The sequence below is a fragment of the Dromiciops gliroides genome, chromosome 5 (genome assembly GCF_019393635.1).
Source record: "Dromiciops gliroides isolate mDroGli1 chromosome 5, mDroGli1.pri, whole genome shotgun sequence".
In the NCBI taxonomy this organism is placed as follows: Eukaryota; Metazoa; Chordata; class Mammalia; order Microbiotheria; family Microbiotheriidae; genus Dromiciops; species Dromiciops gliroides.
Genome location: NC_057865.1, coordinates 220,066,395 through 220,088,465, shown reverse-complemented (window position 1 = coordinate 220,088,465; position 22,071 = coordinate 220,066,395). Strand labels below are relative to the sequence as shown.

At 44.4% G+C, this 22,071-nt stretch overlaps 1 protein-coding gene across 1 annotated transcript; it reads left to right on the top strand.

Moving 5' to 3' along the window:
- The first annotated feature begins 6,195 nt into the window (after positions 1 to 6,195).
- On the top strand, positions 6,196 to 21,757 carry KRT79 (keratin 79). The gene is made up of 9 exons (XM_043967131.1): positions 6,196 to 6,681; positions 11,301 to 11,518; positions 12,554 to 12,614; positions 12,720 to 12,815; positions 14,803 to 14,967; positions 15,285 to 15,410; positions 16,419 to 16,639; positions 19,860 to 19,894; positions 20,823 to 21,757. Exons 1-9 carry the CDS (start codon positions 6,196 to 6,198, stop codon positions 21,041 to 21,043), a joined length of 1,629 nt encoding a protein of 542 aa, XP_043823066.1. The 3' UTR covers positions 21,044 to 21,757.
- Positions 21,758 to 22,071: the final 314 nt, after the last annotated feature.

Genomic DNA, 22,071 nt, shown 5'->3' with positions numbered 1-22,071 from the left:
CTGCTGATTATCTGTGGAACCTTAAAGAGGTTGAGAACCTCTCTGGTTTTTATTTCCCCTCAGTAAAACAAGAGGATTTAGACTACATGGTGCTGAATACATTTACCTATTGTTGTCTTGTTATACCTGCTTTCCTGCTACAAGAGTCTTTGAACATGAGTCCAGAAATTAATTGTCCTTTCCCTTCTCAAGGCTCCTAGAAGGAATTTTGTTGGAATCTAGGAGGGTGGGACCATTGGTTGTCTTTTCCTCAGCATAAAACCTTCCCTGGCCCATTCTGTCACCTGCCACTCTAGCTCTTCTCACAGAATATCCATCCATGTACTTCATTCTGGGCTGCTGGAGCAGCAACCCCTTCCCCTTACAGCTCTGGGGAGGGGCGCACCTCCTTTAGCCCCATGAGCTTCTTCCAGATTACTTAGGAGACTTGTTTCTTCAAGTTAGAAACCATTGTGGGGCACCTAGGTGACATAGTGGATAGACCACTGGCCCTGAAGTTGGGAGGACCTGAGTTCAAATGTCACCTCAGACACTTACTAGTTGTGTGATTCTGGGCAAATCATATAATCCCAATTGCCTTAAAACATTTAGTGTCATCTCCAGTCATCCTGATATATATCTTGCCACTGGACCCAGATGGCTCTGAAGGAAAGAGTGAGGTTGGTCACCTTGCACATCCCTCCCTCGATTAAATCTAATTCATTGCAAATCATGACATCTCCTCGATTCTCTTTGGGAATGAAGGACAAATAACAACAACAGAAATCTTCGTACCTCTCCTAGACTGTAAACTCTTGGAAGGCAGGAATCTTTATGAAACATCACTCAATCTCTCACAGTGACTTGTACATAGGCAGACACTTCATAGTTACTGAATGAATAAGTGAATCAACAAGAGTCCATTTCCTGTCATCTTGGGTTCGGGGAGTAGGTCAAAGGATCAGTTACCAGCCTCACAGAGATGTAGGGCTAAGATAAGGAGGACAGCAGCAAGAAGGATCGAGTGTAGATTCCATCCACCAGAAAGGACGGAAGATTCAGAGTTTGGAGAAAAAGAAGGGATGCACTTCTATTTGGGCGAGGGGACCTAATTTGTCCCTAATTTGTCAGAGGCAGGGGAATGGACACAATGACTCAGAGGAGACAAGGAACAGTCCCGGACCAGGGACAGACATTCCTAGGGTGGAGTGGAATGTGCATACACAACCCCTAACAGTCTCCCACTCCCGCTTCTCCCACCCCAGATGAGTAACTCCAAGAGCTGACATCACTCTTTTTTTTTTTTTTCAGCACCCTGGGCCTTGTTTTGGAACCAAATCTCACTCAGCTGCTTTCCGGGCCACCTACACAAGAGAGAAGGTAGATAAGAGTCTGAGAAAGTGATTGAAGCCTCAGGGAAAGGAGAAGACAGGTCGAATAGAAGTGAAGGCTCACGCCCCTGATAATCCTGGGCCAACTCCTTCCCCAAGAACTTCCCCACTGACAGCCCTTTACAGGTGGAGGAAGGTAGGACTAGAAAGGTGGAGGGACTTGTCCAAAGGTATAGAAGGGGTCTGGATTCTGGAATCTGGTCTCCCAAGTTCTAATATGTGACTTCTCTCCTTTTCTGGCTTCCAAAACTCAACAAAGGGAAGAAGATTACAACTTGTACATTCAAGAATTGAATAAATTTGGGTCAATGAAATTCAACAAATACTTATTAAATGCTTACTATATGGGGCAGCTGGGTAGCAGAGTGGATAGAAGGCTGGACCTAGTGTCAGGAAGACCTGAGTTTAAATCTGGCCACAGACACATACTAGTTGTGTGACCCTGGGTAAGTCACTTCACCACATTTGCCTCATTTTCCTCATTTGTAAAATGAGCTGGAGAAAGAAATAGTGAACCATTCTAGTATTTTTACCAAGAAAACCCCAAAAGGAGTCATAGAGTCAGACATGACTCAGCAACAGCTGAACAGCAATGTGTAAAGGATGGTGCAAGGCACTAGGGAAACAAAGATGACAACAGAACAGTGCCTGACCTCAAGGAGTTGACTTTTTTTTTTTTTTGAGGAATTGACATTCTTAAATGAGAGGAAAGGACATGCACAAAGATAAACACAAGATAATTTTAGAAAGGAGAGAGCACTAGCAATAGATGTGTGTGTTAGAGAGAGGCAGAAAGAGAGAGATACACATGGGGTGGAGAGAGAGAGAGAAGATAAAGATTCTGAGTGGTGGAAGAAGGGCATCTTACATGTGGGGCCTGTTGTTTAAACACATAAAGGTAGGTGATGGAATGCCAAGTTCAGGGAACAGCTGGTAATCCAGTTTGATTGAAATGTAGAGTTTGTGAAGTATCAGAGTAGTATAAAAACAAAGTTGGAAAGGTAGGTTGGAGTCAAAATGGGGAGGGCCTGATTTACCCAGGCTCAGGAGGTGGTCTTTTATCCTAGAGGCCATTGGGAGTCACTGATAGTTTTTGAGCAGGGGAGTTATTGCCTCAGGAAGGTTATTTTGACAGTTGAATAGAGGATGGGCTTTTTATCCTCTGTCATTAAACTTCCTGCAGCTTGACCATCAGGAACTCCTCCACACTATCAAGTGCTCTAGGGAAGAAGATTCCAGTCTCCTTTGCTAAGCTTTTCCTCACATATTTTAATTCATTTTTCTGGGCCTTGATTTCCTCTTTTGTAAAAGGAGGGACTTGGACTAGATGATCTCTAAGATGTCTCTTAGCTCTAAGTTTTATGATCCTTGAGAGAAAATAATTTACCAATTTCCCCACTATTTCCCTCCAGTTAGTCAATAAGTATTTATTAAGCACCTACTATATACCAAGCACTGTGCTAAGCCCTGGGACAAAGAATCAATTATTATTATTTTTTGGAAGGCAATTAGGGTTAAGTGACTTGCCCAAGGTCATACAGCTAGTAAGTATCTGAGACCGGATTTGAACTCAGGTCCTCCTGACTCTAAGGCTGGTGCTCTATCAACTGTACCACCTAGCTTTCCCTCTGGGGCTACAAAGAAAGGCAAAAGACAATCCCTACCTTCAATGATTTAATAGTCTAATGGAGAAAGACAACATGAAAACAATTTTGTACAAATATATATATATGTATATATATACACACAAGATAAATTGGAGATAAGTAATGATAGAAAGCACTGGTATTAAGGGGGCATTGGGGAAACCTTATAGAAGTTGGTTTTGAGTTGGGACTTGCAGAAAGCCAGGGAAGCCAAGGGGCAGATGTGAGAAGGAAGGGCATATCCGGCATGAGGCACAGCTAGTGGAGATGCCTGGAGTCTGGAGATAGAGTACAACAAGGAGGCCAGTGTAATTGGGTCACAGAGTGCATGGGGGAGGGGGTAGCTGTGGTTTCAGATAAGGTGGAAGAAGACTGGAAAGACTAGGAGTGAATCAGGTTGTGTGCCAAACAGAGGATTTTATATTTGATAGCCAGATAAGAAACAACTCCATCTCCTCCCCTATCAAGGCCTGCTCTTCTTTCCTTGGGATGACAAAACATAGAGCAGTAGGAATCTCTTTTCCTGGAGAGAGAGGCACTAGAATGTGGTGAGAAGAGCATGGGATTAGGAGCCAAGAACCTGGGGTCTTCCATAAACTCACTGTCTGATTAGAGGCAAATCTTTGGGCCATAGTTTCTTTAACTGCAAAATAGAAGTTGGGCACGATGACCCCAAGGCTTCTATTTACTTGAACAATCTAATTCACTAAGTCTAAGGCAGGCTTTCATTTCAGTCCCCTAGAAGTGGAGAAATGGATGGAATGACCTCTAAAGGACCTTGCCAAAGGTCTGGAGTCATCAGAAAAAAGGGAGGGGAAAGCCACAATTGTCTTTCAGTCTTTTGTATCTTGAGGTATTGGTCCAACCCACATACCTGGTCCCTACAGTGTCGGACACTGGACTTTCCTGGATCCTCCAACCCTTCTGGGATATTCACGTGGCTCCACGCCATTTCTCTCATGGTTCTTCTGGCTGGAGCAGGGACCCTTCACACACATGCCTACCCTTTCTAGCCCTCAAAGCTTCACCCTATATTTCTCTTTCCTGAGACCCTTCCCTCTTTTTTTTTTTGTGAGGCACTTGGGGTTAAGTGACTTGCCCAGGGTCACACAGCTAATCAGTGTCAAATGTCTGAGGTTGGATTTGAACTCAGGTCCTTCTGATTCCAGGGCCGGTGCTCTATCCACTGTGCCACCTAGTTTTTCCCCTCCTATTCTTCAAAGTTAAACCCTTCTTCTCCCAGATCTTCCTCTAGACAACCCCCCTCCCCCCACTCTAGGAAGCTTTCCTAGATGAAACCGTATTCTCCCAATTCTGCCTAGATGCTTCTTGGTTCTGTCCTTTGTCCATTTCTGTCATCCTCACACATGTTTTGTTTCCCTCTCTAGACTGGGAGCTTCCTGAAAACAGGGGCGATGTCTACTCCTCCATCTGTGTACCCTCCTGCCCTACCCCAGCATCAAGAACATGTGGAAGGACAGACTGACTGACTGACACCTTCCGTATTATGATGCAATGGATACAGCACTTGATGTGGGATGAGGAAGACCTGAGTTCAAATCTTACCTCAGAAGCTTATTAAGTAGGAGAAATCTTTCTTTTCCTAAAAGAAAAGTGTGTGACCTTAGACAAGCCACTTAATCTCTTTCTGCCTTAATTTCCTCATTTGTAAAATGGGAATAATCTTCTAGGGCTGTTGTGAGGATAAAACGATATACTATTTGAAAAGAGCTTTGCAAATCCTAAAGTGCTATATAAATAAAGTGATATTATTATTATAAATAGGCAGCTAGGTGATGCAGTGGATAGGGTCCTGGGGCTGGAGTCAGGAAGACTGATCTTCCTGAGTTCAAATCTGGCCTCAGACACTTATTAGCTGTGTGACCCTGGGCGAGTCACTTAACCAGTATGTGTATGGGTATGGGTATAGATATGAGTATGTACATGTGTATGCATGTGTATATAGTAAGATTTATTTCACATACAAATATATTTAAATATATATACATATCTCCATTGAAATATTTGAAAAATGCATGAGAGAAGGAAGCATAGAAAAATAGAACAGTTTTGAAAGTAACATGAAATTTATTATATATGTATATTAAAGCAAGTGGTATAAAATAGACTCATATTTTCATATGCAGTCCTCTATTCGTGTTCTGCTATATATGTGGAAATTCTCTCTCTCTTTCTCTTTCTCTCTCTCTTGTGGTGACGTTCACAATTCAAAACCTTTAAAAAGAAGTTATTTCTTATATCAAGCTGAAATTTGTCCCGTTGTGACTTTGACTTGATTAATTGAGTCCAATTCAATTCAATAAATTTCAATAAATAAAATAAAATGGGTTCTGAGTCAGGCTCCTGGTCTTGTTGCTCCTGGTTCTGCTGTCTGGGGCCGGCCAAGAAGAACAAGTGTAATCTCTTTTCTGTAAAACGATGATGAATCAATCATCCCACAAGCCTTTATTCGAGACCTGCTGGGATGCTAGGCACCATGCACAAAACAAAGATGAACCCGTCCCTGTCTGCAAAAAGCTTAATACAAGGGCTTGAAGGTGTCCCCCACAGTCATGGTCCCCATAGAGTCTGGGTCTGACTGGAGAGAAGAAAGACTCCGTGGGCTGCCTGGGAGGCTGGATCTGAAGCAGGCTTGGGCATCCACTCTTCTTCAGAACCATTACCCAACTTAAGTTACCACCTGCACTGCCTTAGGGCCTCGGGATTCCTCTTACGACAGGGTTGAGGAACAAACCCCACAGAACAGAAAGGGCTCCATTGACGGCTGTCTGGGCTGGGGCACAGGGATCCCGGTCTGTCACCAGTGTTGGGGGAGGGGAGGGAGATAGCAGTGGGAAGCTGGTGTCATTTTCCGAGTGAGGAAAGGTGTAGGGGGTGGGGGTTGGGGAAAAAGCGCCCTCCCCACCCCAGACGCGGATTAGTGCTGGCTCCTCCTCAGAAGAAGAGATAACACTGAGGGAGGCGTGGGGGGCGGGGGATACCCAGACCCACGGCTGCCCCTCCCTCTCTCAGCTCCTTGGGCAATGGGGCAGGAGTGTCTGTGGGAGCCCGGGAGCCACCTTTCTTGGGAGCAGATAAAAGGAGCATCTTGAGCTGCTGGGCTCTTCACTGCCCTCTCGGCCAGACTCTGATCACACTCATCTTCCTCCCCAGCCTCCATGAAGGCCTCTATGTCTCGCCAGACCTACAGCACCAAAGGGGGCTTCAGCTCCTCCTCGGCCTCTGGCAGCCGTGGTCTGGGCGGCACTCGCACCCACACCAGCTTCAGCTCCACGACAGTGTCCAGAGGTGGCAGCAGGCTTGGGGGTGCTGCCTGTGGCGGCCCCAAGACCAGCTTTGGCAGCCACAGCCTCTACAATCTGGGTGGTAGCAGGAGTGCCTGTGGCAGTGTGGTTCAGAGGGCCTCCCAAGGGAGGCCCTTTGGGGGATTCGGTGCTGGGGCTGGTGGCTTTTTAGGTCTGGGCACCATGAGGTCAAACTTTGGGTCCTCCTGTCCCCCGGGAGGCATCCAGGAGGTGACTGTCAACCAAAGTCTGCTAACCCCCCTAAATGTGGAGATTGACCCTGAGATCCAGAGGGTGAGGACGCAGGAGCGGGAGCAGATCAAGACTCTCAATAACAAGTTCGCCTCCTTCATTGATAAGGTGAGCTGGGGAGGGTGAAAGGGGGAAGAAGGTTGAGAATCATGTGGAATCTTGTCTAAGTTTATTAGGAGACAGACCCCCACCCCGGCCCAGGCCCACCTGGGGTTGTATGCCTCTCAGTCTCATTCCACTTTGAATGACCAGCACCTTTGCTACCCCTTTTGTGGAATTGTGGGAAGAACACTGGACTTGAATTCAGGAGACCTGGATTCAAATCCTGGATGTGCAGGTCATTTTGTTTCTCAGTTTTCTCATCTGCAAAGTGGGGATGGTAACAATATTTATACTATTCCCCCCCCTCCACCCCCCATGGTTGTCATGAGAAAATGCACCAAGCACCATGGAGATGGTTATAGAGCAGCTCTCTCAGCTGTCTTCAAGTATTTGAAGAGCTTACAATTGGGAAGAGGAATGAACTCAGAACCATGGGCAGGAGTAGGAGAGAGGCAGATTTCATCTTGGGAAATCTTCCTGACGATTAAAGCTGCCCAAAAGTTGGAATGGGTAACCTCAGGAGGTAGAGACTTCCCTGAAGGTCTTCAAGTAAAGCTCCAATGACCAAGTTGGGGGGCGGGGCCTCTGAAGCCCCTTCCAACATAAAGAATCAGTAGGATTCTTATTGTTGAAAGGCAATGTTCCTATGTCTAATGATGATCATATTTCTTGCCTTCTCAATGAGTTGGGGAGGGGCTGGGGGAATGTAGAAATGAAAATTTAGGGGAAAAAAGAAAGGCAATGCTCCAAGGGGCCTATTTTGATGATGGAGAGTCTCAATGTCTCACCACATCCTCTTTGGGCCTGTTAAACCGTTAGTCAAGAAGCATTTATTAAGTGCTTAGTATGTGCCCTTGGAGATACAAAGAAAGACAAAGACATGGTACTTGCTTTCAAGCACATTCAAATGGGGGAGATAACATGCAAACAACTATGTACATCTGATATCCATCTGTCTGTCTATCGATCTATCGTATTTATGTGTCTGTATACACACAGTGTATGTATATATAACATATAGTGTATGCATATACAATATAGATAGTGTATGTATTACATGTAGTATAAGAATATATATACACATATATAGTACAGGACACACATACATATGTATACACACACACACACATATACAGAGAGAGAGAGAGAGAGAGAGAGAGGAGAGGGAAGGTACTGGAGCATGGGTGGAGTGAGTTGAGTCTCAAAGACACCTTGGGAAGCCAAGAGGTCGGGGTGAAAGGGCAAAGCATTCCAGGCATTGGGAGAGTGCTGTTTTCCTTTTTTTCCCTTTCCTATTTTTGATGTAGCCCTGGAAATAATAATCAGGCATAAACAATATAAAGAAATAGAGATTAGTGGGCAGGACTGAGGGTGAGGAAACCCCCAAATGCTTTATTTAGCAAGGTTATATAGGGTTAGAAGCAGAGGACTTTGGTATCTTAGAATGATTTCAGATTGGGGGTAAGAAGGAAGGGGGTGAAATCTCCAGAGGACAGGAACCTTTGCAGGGTCTGGGGTCAAGGAATTATTGAAATAACTTCCTGCCTGACACAGGGATTCTAAGTCTCGAGGATTTGCATTTGGAGACGCTCCTGTTATATTCTATTATTCTTTTAATAACAGATAAATCTTGTATAAACTTATTAATGTCTTTATGGCTTTCCTTATTGGTTAATTATGTTCCATTAACCTACAGAATGATAATTCTCATATGGCTTTTTTTTTTTTTAGTGAGGCAATTGGGGTTAAGTGACTTGCCCAGGGTCACACAGCTAGTAAGTGTTAAGTGTCTGAGGCCGGATTTGAACTCAGGTACTTCTGAATCCAGGGCCGGTGCTCTATCCACTGCGCCACCTAGCCGCCCCTCTCATATGGCTTTTTCAATGTTTATGAAACACTTGGCTCACAACAACTGGGTGAGGCCGATGGGGAAAGCATTATTAACCCCATTTTACAGAGGCTCATAGACATAGTATGACCTGCCTGAGGCTATATGTCTAGTAAGTGGCAGAATCAGCATCAGACACATTGCTCTACCACTACAACTACATTTCAAAGGATTTAGCACTGGAAATCAATTTAGAGATTACCTGTTCCAACTCCCACATTTTACAAATGAGGAAACTGAGGCTTAGAGAGGTCATGTGACTAACTCATGGCCATCCAGATAGTCAATGGTAGGGCTGAGACCTGAATCCAACTCAAGTAGGGTAATGCCCCTACCAACTCTTCCCATTTTACAGATGGGAACACTTAGAACCAGGAAGGCTTTCGTTTCCAACCAAGATTGAGGATTTAGGAACCCTGGGCTTGGGAGCCATTCTCTTGCTTTTCAGAAGGGTTTCCAAAGGACAATGAGAACAATCATGAGAGAACCAGGTAGAAGACCAGAATAAAACTTTGGGGTTGTCTCCCTTGCAGCCTCCCTCATTTCTTTTCCCTCTGCCATTCCGTTTGACCTAGTGATATAAACACTGAGAAAGGGAAAGGGAATAGAATTACAAAATGCTCTTATTCACCATCCTATCTCTGCCACCTCGCTCACTCCCAGTCACATCTCTGTCAGGTGCTGGGTCACGTGCTTCATCTGAGGTAATATTGATGGTACCTTTAAAATCCTCACTTTTACTTGGAAGGCAGTGTGCCTAGTGGAAAGAGGTCTAGGCTTGGAATCAGGAGATAGGGGTTTGAACCTGAGACATTTACTACTTAGACAAGCTACTTGACCATTCTGTTTCCACAACTGTAAAGTCAGGCCAATACTAAGGGCTTTGTAAGTCTGAAGGCCAGCAGTCATTATCCTCTCTTTGTGAAGGTAGAAAACTGAGTGTTTTCTTTCTCTCTCTCTCTCTCTCTCTCTCTCTCTCTCTCTCTCTCTCTCTCTCTCTCTCTCTCTCTCTCTCTCTCCCTCCCTCTCCCCTCCCCTCTTCTCTCCCTCTCCCTCTCCCTCTCCCTCTCCCTCTCCCTCTCCCTCTCCCTCTCCCTCTCCCTCTTCCTCTTTCTCCCTCCCTCTCTCCCCCTCCCCTCTCCCTTACTTCAGCATGGGTGCTGAGGATGAACTGACCATGCATTCCTGATGTTCCCTGATCAATGCTCCAATGCCTTGGTTTTCTTTACCTTTTGCCATGAGTAATTTTATGAGTTTGTGCAGGTGAAAGCCTGAGGGAACAGAAGAAAGGTGAAATGATGAGGCAAATCATCCCCTGCCCTCCTTACCCTCTCCCTTAGTGACTTTTGACTCTAGTGAGATTGCTTTAGTGAAGGCTTCTATGAAAAATTCTCTGTTTACATTCCCTTTGGGCAGAATTGGAATGAGTCACAAAGGGCAGAAGAGTCCAACTCTCAATCAACAATCCCTTCCAGAATACTTTACAGAAAAATGACTTAAGGGTCTCCCTTCAGAGAAAAATCCCACCCCAATCCAGCCTCAAGAGAACTTGATGTGAATGTGGGTTTGAGTCTTACTTATTGGTGGACAAGTCTGTGAATGTTCATAAGCCTCAGTTTTCTCACGTGTAAATTGTTGATATCGATACTCATACTCCCTGCCTCAGATGGGTGAATTTCTTTTTTGGGGGGGCAGGGGCAATGAGGATTAAGTGACTTGCCCAGGGTCACACAGCTAGTAAGTAAAGTATCTGAGGCCAGATTTAAACTCAGATCCTTTTGAATCCAGGGCTGGTGCTTTATCCACTGCACCACCTAGCTGCCCCCTGGATGGGTGAATTTCAAGTGCCATGTAAATGTGACCTGGTGTTGTTATTGGTAGACTGGGTTATAGATAGATCACAGGAAGGAGACTGGGGAAGGGTAAGGGTGGGAAGATTGGGTCCAGTCCCACTGTCAGGCATGGATTGCTCAAGTCCTTTCTTTCCTTTCCTGTAACGTGTCACAAACAGAAAGAGCATTGCTGGAGCAAGAGAATGCCTTTGAATCTTGGTTCTCTTATTTACTAGCTGTGTGACTTTGGATAAATCATGGCATCTCCCTGGTCTCTGTTTCATTCTCTGGAAAATGGAAGGTCTGGACTAGAGTTGATCCTCCACATCTCAATACAGTTATCCCTTCCACATTGCAACTTTTCCCATTGCGGTTTTGATATATTGAGGGTTGGCATAAGAAATTAAATAGGGGTGGGGGCAGCTAGGTGAGCAGTGGATAAAGCACTGGCCCTGGATTCAGGAGGACCCGAGTTTGAATCTGGCCTCAGACACTTGACACTTACTAGCTGTGTGACCCTGGGCAAGTCACTTAATCCTCATTGCCCTGCGAAAAGAAAAGAAAAGAAAAGAAAAGAAAAGAAAGGGAAAAAAGAAAAAAAAGAAATTAAATGGGAATTTTTTGAGAGTTTTGTGGAAGCCATAGACAACAGAGGGAAACCAGCAGATGACACAGAAAAAGTTTAGAAACTCAGAAATACATAAAATATGTGTATAGTATTCTATAATTTCAATATGTTTTCTTTTTTAATACCATAATAATTCAGACTTCTTCTCTGGTACAAAAGGAAGGGCCAAAATACTTTATGCAGATTTTTCCAGATTTTGGGGGTGGGGTGGGGGTAACCAGGCCCCTAACCCTTGTGATGCAGAAGTGATAACTGTCCTCTGATTCCATGACTCCAGGTACGGTTCTTGGAGCAGCAGAACAAGGTGTTGGAGACCAAGTGGGCCTTGCTTCAGGAGCAGAGCCAGAACACCAAGTTTCCTGAGGGTCTGGAGCCAATACTTGAGTCACAGATCAACAGTCTTGGGAGGCACCTGGATAACCTCAAGAATGAGAAGGGGAAGCTGGAAACGGAGCTGGGTAACGTGCAGGACCAGCTGCACAACTTTAAAGACAGGTGAGGGGGAGGGGTGGTGGTGAAGTATCTTCACAGAGCTAGGTCAGGGCCAGAATATCTAGGGGGTTGGGATACCACAGTCCCTTTTGTCCCTGGAGCAACACAAATACAACTCTCTCTTCCCTCCCCTTGGCCCTCAGACCATTGACCTCTGGATAATAACTCGCTTTCTTTATATATTTTCCCCTTTCTGTCTTCATTTATTCACAGTTTTGAAAATGCTTATTTTTTTCTTTATATAAGATCTTTGTATACAGCCAGAATTTCTTCCTCCTTCTCCTGCCTTTTTTTTTATATTTCCCAGTTCCTGCCGCCATTTTAAGCTCCCAAAAAATGCCTGTTGACTGACTTACATTTATTTGTTTTTTCATGTGTCCCCACAAATATTTCTGGAATTCTGTCAAGGAATTCCTCCTTTTGGGAGACAGCTCTCTTACAAAAGCCACCGACTCTGTTCTCTTCTAATAGTTTAATAATTATTCTTCTAATATTCTGGAGGCTGGGCTGTTAGCAAGCTGGATTATTATCGCCTATACTTCTGTGCCTCCAAAGGTTGCTCAGAACTGTTTTGGGCAAAGAAGGGCAAACTGTTTTGTAATTCAGTTATCTTTGGTCAAAGTGAATGCGGCTGCCAAGCTACTTGTTACAGCTCTTTCTCCACTTTTTTTTTTTTTTAACCAAAACCACCTGAGGCTCTGCTGTGTCAGAACTACTGTTTGGAGTATTCACATAGGAGCCCCCTCTGAACCTGGGTTCATCTTGTCTGAGCATTATTACTACAATATAGCCCCTCTCCTACCTAACTTGTATGTTAAAACATCTGACCCTTGAAGGAGGGGATTTATGAATACACATAATGTTTCAATTTCATTCACCACTTGCCAGTAAACTGTTTATCCTTCTCGGTGAGTAGGTCATAGTGAAGATTGACAGTGTTCTGGGGAGGGGGAGTCTGCAGTTCTCTGGCTCATCTAGTGGGTCCCCGAAGGGAATGAGACCCAGGATCAAGCCTGACAAGTTTGCACTATGTCACAGATATGAAGAGGAAATCCATAAGCGAACAGAAGCTGAGAATGAGTATGTCATCCTTAAGAAGGTGAGTGGAGCCACTTGGGCATTTCTTGGGTATCCGGGACATCTCTTATTGGGATGTTGGCTTCCAGGAGCTTTGTCCCTTAATGTTATTCTCTTGTGCCTTTAGGATGTTGATTCGGAGTACCTAGTTCATGAGCGTCTCAAGGCTGACCTCGCAAACCTAATTGAGGAGCTCAGATTCCTTTCGGTTCTCTATGAGGCGGTAAGATGGTCAGCCCGTTATGGAATATGACAAATGGGCAACATTCTGCGTGCAGTGTTGAGAAGCTCCTGTCTATGCTCTGTTCTGGATGGACCCAACCATTTCCAATTGGGTATTTTCAGGAGGAGAATGAGCTTTGACTCCGCTCTGTCTCTCTCTTCCTATGGCCCACCCTGTTTAACTTGTAATAGGCTGAGAGGAGAATAGGAGTACTGGGTACAGGGAGAAGGGAAACATGGGCTGAAAACAGGAATTTATCGCCTATCCGGAATTAGAGAATTCACCTAGGAGTCAGAGAAGAGAAGCTCAGAATGAAAACTTGAGATTTGACGTGAAACATCAGCTCAGTCACAGAATCATGGACTCTAAAGAGTTGAAAGGGACCTTAATGGTCTTGGAATCCATATACACCCCACACCCTTCTCAACTCAACTAAACTAAACAATCCCTCCAGGTGGTCAGCTAAACTTTAAAAAACTAATATTTATATTTTCTCCCAAATTACATGTAAAACAATTTTTTATTTTTTGAGATAATTTAGCATTTTATTTCCCCCAATTACATGTAATTTTTTTTTTTTTTTTTAGTGAGGCAATTCGGGTTAAGTGACTTGCCCAGAGTCATACAGCTAGTAAGTATTAAGTGTCTGAGGTCGGATTTGAACTCAGGTACTCCTGACTCCAGGGCTGGTGCTCTATCCACTGCACCACCTAGCTGCCCCCAAAACAATTTTTAACATCCATTTAGAAAACTTTGTGTCCCAAATTCTCTTCCTTCCTCCCTCCCCACCCTCCTTTGAGAAAACAAGTAATTCAATATGTTATACATGTGTAGTCATGCAAAACATTTCCACATTAGTCATGTTGTGAAAGAAAATAGCCCAAAAAACCTCAAGAAAAATAAAATAAAAATTATGCTTCAATCTGTATTCAGACACCATGAGCTCTTTCTCTGGGGATGGATATTATTTTTCATCATAGGTCCTTCAGAGTCATCTTGGATGATTGTATTACTGAGAATAGCCCCCAGTGCCGATTTTCTCCTATTTATGGATTATCCTTTGCTCCTTGTTTGACTAACTCTTCCCCCTTTGAATTGGTGTCCAGGAGATGGCCTGGGACTTGCACATCTCTAGTCTTTTTTCTCTTTGTTTCATAATCCCTATAATTATCTGATCCCCTAATTATATGATCACATGTTAGTCATTCTCAAAGAATTTTAGATTTTCAGTTCTTTTACTATTTGGGGTTTCTTAATAATCATTATAATTAATCTAGATATGAGGAAGGGCAAGAAGTATTTCAAGCTTTCAGGGAGTCTAGTGTCTACTAATGGGGAGATAAAACGTATGAACAGGTAGTAAACAATTGATAGTATAGGATGTGACAACAGAGGAGATTATAGATTGAGGTCTGGAAGGAATTATCTAGTCCAACCCCCTCATTTTATAGATGGAGAAACCGAGGCTCTATACATTTAAATGACTTACCCAAGGTTATAATTGATAAGTAGATGGGTTAGGATTTGAATGAAGATGCTCTGTCTCCAAATCTTAGACATTAGATCCGGAACAAGACCTTGGGCTCTGCCATGATGAGCTTTATGACACTGACCAAACTGTGTCCCTCTCCAGGGCTTGTTTTCTTCATCTATAAAATGAGAGTCTTCCCACCTCTGGATCCTCTGAACCTAGAAGAACACAGGTTTCCTGCTGCCCATTTTGATGTGACTTCCCCAGGAGATGAATGTAGGGAGGTTGGAGGGATCCAAATAGAATCTATAGCTTTAGGGTAGCTAGGTGGCGCAGTGGATAGAGCACAGGCCCTGGAGTTAGGAGAACCTGAGTTCAAATCCGGCCTCAGACACTTAACACTTACTAGCTGTGTGACCCTGGGCAAGTCACTTAACCCCAATTGCCTCCCCCCCCAAAAAAACCCCACAAAAACCCAACAACACCCAGAATCTATAGCTTCTTTTGTCCCTTTAGGAGCGAGAAGGGTCCCAAACTCATGTTTCTGATACCAATGTTGTCCTGTCCATGGATAACAATCGATGCCTAGATCTGGACAGCATCATTGCTGAGATCAAGAACCAATATGAGGAGATTGCCAGGAAGAGTCGAGCAGAGGCAGAGTCATGGTACCAGACCAAGGTGAGTGAGTGCAGTTGTTGGCTCAAGGGAATGGGAAGACTAAGCCTTACCTCCCATACTAAGGGCTAGGCTGGTGAATAAGAGCCCCATTCAGAGTGACTGGACACTTGAAGGCAGGGACTCTCCTATTTTCCTTCTTTAGTTGACCCATAGATTTCCTGTCTTGAACCAAGTGCTGAAAATGATCAGAAGGAGAGGCTGGATCCCCAAACAGGTCCCTGGAGGGAGCCCCACAAGACAGAGAGGGTGGGTCCTTTGGGTCAGTTGGGTTTCTTCTGGGCACGTGGATCTTTGGGACTAACGATTTTGACCTTCAGTATGAGGAGCTCCAGGTGACAGCTGGGAAGCATGGGGACCATCTCCGAGACACCAAGAATGAGATTGCTGAGCTCACCCGCACCGTGCAGAGACTGCAGGGGGAGATCGACTCAGTAAAGAAGCAGGTGGGGATGACCTCAGGAAGGCAGTTGGGTGGTGGTGTGGGTGGTCTCAGGGTCATGCCTACTGGCATCCACAGTGTCTGGGGACATCTTTTTTTTGGTAGGGCAATGAGGGTTAAGTGACTTGCCCAGGGTCACACAGCTAGGAATTGTCAAGGGTCTGAGGCTGGATTTGAACTCAGGTCCTCCTGAATCCAGGGTTGGTGTTTTATCCACTGTGCCACCTGGCTGCCCCCTAAGCTTGTTTTTTGTTTTGTTTGGAGTTTTTGCAGGGCAATAAAGGGTTAAATGACTTGCCCAGGGTCACACAGCTAATGAGTCTCAAGTGTCAAGTGTCTGAGGCTGAGGCTGGATTTGAACTCAGGTCTTCCTGAATCCAGGGCCAGTGCTTTATCCACTGTGCCATCTAGCTGCCCCCTGGGGACATCTTCTTGAGAAAAGTCATGGCCTGACACCTGCTACTCCACTATTCGATTGGGAATGTGCTTGTAAAATACCCTGGGTCTGTTACATGAAATTTAGGGTTGTTTAGTTTGGAGAAGGGCACACTGAGGGGTGAGCAAAAAAAAAAAAAGCTGAGTCCATCTGGAGGAGGAAAGTCTATGCCAGTCCAGAAGTGATTGGCCAAATGCTTTCCATGACAGGGAGCTCATTACCATGTGAGGCAGACCATTACATTTTTAAGCATCTCTCATTATCAGAGAGCACCCTAGTTCAGAGTACAACATGGGTTTAGGTCCGAGCCCCTAAGGGAAAGGTGAAAACTCTAAGTGACCATAGAGTCACAAGGCCTGTGTTCGAGTCTTAGCTCTTAGACTTGTGTGGCTCTGACTGAGCCACTTGCATTATCAACCTCACAGCATTGCTGCATCTCCTTTTCACAGGAGAATGTTTCTCTTTTTCCTCTTCCCTGGTCTTTTTGGGTTAAGTGAGAATTCACCAAGTCCGGAGGTGAGAATATGGAAAGAAGATAATGGAAAGTGTTCTTCATACCTTTCCCCCTTCTTCTAGTGTCAGCAGCTGCAGACGGCTATTGCTGATGCGGAACAGCGTGGGGAGATGGCCGTCAAAGATGCTCAGAAGAAGTTGGGAGACCTGGAGAAGGCCCTCCACTATACCAAGGAGGAGCTGACTAAGCTTCTGCGGGACTACCAGGAGCTGATGAACATCAAACTAGCCTTGGATATGGAGATAGCTACCTACAAGAAGCTGCTGGAGAGTGAGGAGGGCAGGTAAGAAAGCTGGCCATCCTGGGGGAAGGATGAAACAATCAGATAGGTATATGATATGTGAAATAATTGAATATATACATGTATGATATAATTGAAGCTCTTGACATTTATTTTTGTAACGGAATTCAGATCTGATGTGGGAAACGTGGAGCTAAATATTGTCTGGTATGCCCTATTTATATATTTTTCAGATTTATTGATCTTGCAGCTGCTGTAAGTGCCGATGAAGCTAGTTTTTACCTTCTCCCCTCCCCAAACAAAACGAACCTCAAACATGACAGAAGACTTTTATGTAAACTTTTGTAAAGTTGTGGCTGATCCGATGATGGGGTCAGATTTCAAAGCTCTCAGTTGGTTTTCTGAATCAGTCCAATTGAGGGAAAGTGGCATGACCCTGAGGAAGTCACTCGCTTGTCTGAGCCTTGGGAGGAGGAAGAAAGTGGGGAGTTTTCTAGCTCCTTCTGAGTTGGGTCTATTATGTGGTTCCCAGGGAACACTGAGACCCTGAGAGATGTTGACCCAAGAAAGAAGTCAAGGGAAGCACCCAAGCATATGGACTCCCAGTATTTCACTGATAGTGATTGACTCATTTAAATATTCTCAAGCACAGTTGAGTGGAATGTTTGGGATGGGGTATGACTTACAATGGCTGGCTCGTTTTATACTGTGCTAGGAACTAGGGATGAAAAAAAAAGAGAAAATGAAAGTGACAGGGGAAGCCAGGTGGATAGAGCACTGGCCTTGGAGTCAGAAGGACACCTGAGTTAAAATCCATCCCCAGACACTTATTAGCTGTATGACCCTGGACAAGTCACTTAATCCCCATTGCTCCCCCCCCCCCCAAAGAAAAGAAAATGAAAGTACCATCCTTATCCTCATGGGGTGAATGTGTTCTTTCATTCTTTGAACTTGTATCCCCCATTCTAGCACTGTTCCTGTTAGAGAGAAGGCATTTAATATAAAATGAGGTGGCTAGGTGGCATCTAAATAGTAGGTATTAAATAAATGCTTATTATTATTGATTGATGGCTAATAAGGTGAACTCTGCTTGCCATGGAAGCCTTCCTTAGGTGCTGAGCTCTGGTTCCCAAAGGCTAAATAAGCCCTTGTTAATTTCTACCAAGCTGGGGAGGTTTGGGGTATGAACCAAGTGATAGAATGAATATGCTGGTCTTGAGAAAACCACTGGAGCTAAATTGAGAAAGGTTTTGTCCTCAGAAGGTGGGCCACCAAGGAAAGATTGTTTTTGCCTACAACAATTCAGAGGTTGTGACTTGCATGTATAGTGGGAGTATCCCCACCACATCACAGCTCCTTAAATTATTGAAGCATCAGGCTAATGGTGACTCATTCAGGAGATAATTACCAATGTTGCTCATGGCTCTGTTGACATTTTCCTTTCTTGTGTTTATTTAATTCATTGGCTGATTTGATCAGCTCCTCTGTTGACTTAAAGCTCTGGCTGGTAACTGTTATATTTTTAAATTATCTAATATTTATTTATTTAGAATGTTCCCCAAGTTACATGCAAAAACAAATTTTTCACATCGATTTTTTTGGAATTTGTGTGTGTGTGTGTGTGTGTGTGAGTGAGGTAATTGGGGTATTAAGTGACTTGCCCAGGGTCACGCAGCTAGTAAGAGTTAAGTGTCTGAGGCTGGATTTGAACTCAGGTCCTCTTGATTCTAGGGCTCTATCCACTGCATCACCTAGCTGCCCCTTGCTTTTTTTTGGCAGGGCAATGAGGGTTAAGTGACTTGCCCAAGGTCACACAGCTAGTAATATCAAGCACATCGATTTTTATTTTTTTTTAAGTGAGGCAATTGGGGTTAAGTGACTTGCCCAGGGTCATACAGCTAGTAAGCATTAAGTGTCTGAGGCCGGATTTGAACCCAGGTACTCCTGACTCCAGGGCCGGTGCTCTATCCACTGCGCCACCTAGCTGCCCCAAGCACATCGATTTTTAAAAACTTTGTGTTCCAAATTCTCTTTCTCCCTCCCTCCTCACCCCTCCTTAAGACTCAAGGAATTCAATATAAGTTACATATGTGCAGTTGTGCAAAACATTTCCACATTAGAACTAACAAAAAATTATACTTCAATCTGTATACAGATACTATCAGTTCTTTCTCTGTGGATGTACTGCATTTTTTCATAAGTCCCTGGTAGCATAATCGAACAAGGGGGGAGGGCTGTTTGAAAGCCCCTTCCAACACTCAGGCTCTTTGCCCGAAAAAGGGTTTGCAACTAAAATATCCTTCTCCCCCATTTCTCTAAAAATGTGACCTAGGTAAGTAGTTAGTTAGTCAATGAACATTTATTAAGTTGCCACTCACTGTGCCAACAAGTCAGTAAGAAGGCAGCTCTGTCTTGACGGATCTGTATTCACTTTATCCTTGTTCTTAGTTATAAATGTAAAGCTGAACAGGAACTCAGAATTTCAACCCCCTTATTTTGCAGAGCAAGGGAAGGGAAATAGAATTTGTATAGTGCTTACTATGTGTCAGTTACCTTATTTCATCCTCACAAATGGGAAGTAGGCACTATTATTCCCTCCATTATACAGATGAGGACTTGAGACAGAGGTTAAGTGACTTGTCCAGGTTCACACAGCTAGTAAGTCTCTGAGACCAGATTTGAACTCAGGTCTTCTTGACTCCAGACCCAGAACTCTATCCACTGTGCCACTTAGCTGTCTCCTGAGCAAGGTGGTGGTAGAAACTGAGGTCTAGTGATTTGCCCAAAGTCACATAGGTAGTAAATGTTAGAGGTAGATTTTGAATCAGGTCCTTTCACTCCAGAGCCATTCTTTCCATTGAATCACACATTGAATGATGCCTTCAACTCCTACCTTGGAGATTGGGAGAGGGGAACTATCGAACAGAAAAACTGGGCAGCTTCCAAGATCCTCCTGAATTAGGTCTCCCACAACATTACTTGGTGGAAAGGCTTGTTAATTCCCAGAACACCATATCTCCTAAGAGCACAATTTTTTTTTTGTCTCACAAGAGGACAAAAGCATAACCCAAAGCCAAAGAGAAGGGATTCTTAGACTTTTTGCCATTTCGTATAATATCAACCAATAGGCAACCTTTGCTTCTCCATTGGCCTGGGGAAGAGAAAGTTTTGGCCACTGGGCAGAGAGCTTTCAGGGGATGGATTTTCTTCTGGACCTTCAAACTGGGGGCTGCTAAGTCTTCTCTCATCTTTTCTTCTACAGAATGTCTGGAGAGTGTCCCAATGCTATTAGCATTTGTAAGTATCATCCATGAATTCTTTTTCTGTCTTTAATCCCACTCTGGCTCTTCTTTGAGGGAAATAAACATTCCTGCAGGCAGAATCCAAATATGGATCTAGGTCTTACCCTGTGGCTTAGTTCTTTCCCTGACTATGAACTATATCCCCTTTCCCAAGACTCTTCAAAGCCCTTCACTTCTGCCCCTCCCTACCTTCTCCGGAAGAGATTAGCATTTGTAACCTATACCCTCAGATTTCCCCTTCCCTATAAAGAGTCCCTTGCAAACTTGTGGGATCCTAAGGGTTGGAGGACACCACAGATCTTATCTAGTCCAAATCCTATCTGAAGCATGAATCCTGTATAAAATATTGTCTAATACCCCACCAGCCTCTGCTTGAAGACCTACAGTGATGGGGAGCTCCCTACTCCCTGAGACAGGCCATTTCATTCATGGACAGCTGTCTTTGTTAGGAAGTTTTTCTTTACACTCGCCATGAATCTGGCCTTTAGTAGGCCCTCTGCCTACTGGGCCTTCAGAATCTGACAATACAAGTTGAATTCACCTTTCATTGGACAACCACCTAAATACTTGAAGGCAGGTATTGTGTCCCCGTTAAGTTTTCTTTTCTCTAAGAGAAACCCCTCTGGTTTGTTGAACTATTTCTTGTAAGACCTCTCACTGTGATGGACATCATCCTCTGGGCTTTTTCCAATTTATCATTGCCCCTTCTGAAATGTGACCCCCCCAGAACTATATGTGTGATTCTAAAAGCAGTGGAAATTTCCTTATCAAACTCTGCCCAGTTTCAATTTAGTTCACTGCTTGATTTCTCTGGAATTCTCTAGTTGATTACTGTGATATGCCCACTCCCCTTCTCACCTAGTATGATTTCTCCACTGTCTTCCCTGGCCCACATGTCCTAACTCCTTCTCTTTCCATTGCAGCGGTGACAGGCAGCTCTACCAGTATGTGTGGCGGGGGCAGCCAAGTTGTCGGCAGTGGCAGCTTTGGGGGTGGCTTGTCCATGGGCAGCAGTGGTGGAGGAGTGAAGGGGGGCTATGGCTCTTCCTCTGGTTATGTCAAGGGAGGGGCTAGCACTGGGGGAACCTCTATCTTGAGGAAGACCACCACTACCACAGTCAAGTCGTCCAACCGGAGGTATTAACCATCTTGTGACATGTCAAACTGATGCCAGCCATTCTGTTTCCTCGAAAGCTTTCTTTTTCCCACCTCCCAGCCCACCCTGAACCTTTCTTCCTTTCCCTCATACCCACCCACTCAGACCTTCACAGAGCTCCCCATTCAGGAGCCCCAAATAACCAGGAAAGTCACATTTGCCCATGTTGGCATATTGTATCATTTACTTATAGTGGCTTTCTAGTGTCTAAGTGCAGCTAATGGAAGAGGCATTGAGGCTATCAGAATGAGAAAGTTGAATTGGGCTGCTTGGTATAGTGGAAAGACCATGGGATTTGGATTCAGAAGACTTGGGTTTGAATCTTGGTTTTGCTGTGTGACCTTGGGTAGGATGATCAAGGTTCTCTGAGCTTCCTCAGTTTCCTGTTTTGTAAAATGAAAGGGTTGGATTGGATGTTCTTGAAGTCCCTTCAAGCACTAGATTCTATGATTAGTGGGAGATTAAGTTTTGCTGAATTCTCAAGGCAGTCTCAGTTTACCTCAGTCTCCCTGCCTGTTCATGCTGGGTTTTTTGTTATGCATGGTCTGATCATAAAACTTCAGGTGTAAGGAGAGGGGGAAGCCATCTTTCCCTTTTCTGCCCCTGCCCCAAACAAAACCAATCCTGAGAGTCTCCCAGACCTTTCCTATAATTGTTCTTCCCCTCCCTCCTTTTTATTGCTTATGATATATCACAATAAACAGCAACTGTGTCTCTCATTGTCTCTTGAGTTTGTTTTATCCATGGACCTGAGCTTAGGTCAAGCCTGCTAACTCCCTGGAGATGGCCAGGACTTTGGCCAAGGCCACTGAAAATAGAGGAGGTTGAGTGCATGTATAGCTTTTAGAAGCTAGAAAAGTTAAAATAGGAAGTTCTGGGCTGGTATGTGCTCCTCCCCTCTCCTGATCCTCACCCCTGCTGAGGGACAGGTTTCTGGCCATTTGCCACAGGTAGGGTTTTTGGTATTTGTCCTCTGAACTGATTTTGAGGGGCCAATTCCAAGGGTTAGGGAGGTG

Excerpts from the sequence above, each read along its gene's own strand:
- KRT79 (XM_043967131.1), top strand. The coding sequence starts at position 6,196 with ATGAAGGCCTCTATGTCTCGCCAGACCTACAGCACCAAAGGGGGCTTC. Across the intron at positions 11,519-12,553 it reads CTGCACAACTTTAAAGACAG|ATATGAAGAGGAAATCCATA; the intron begins GTGAGGGGGAGG and ends ACTATGTCACAG. Across the intron at positions 12,615-12,719 it reads AGTATGTCATCCTTAAGAAG|GATGTTGATTCGGAGTACCT; the intron begins GTGAGTGGAGCC and ends TTGTGCCTTTAG.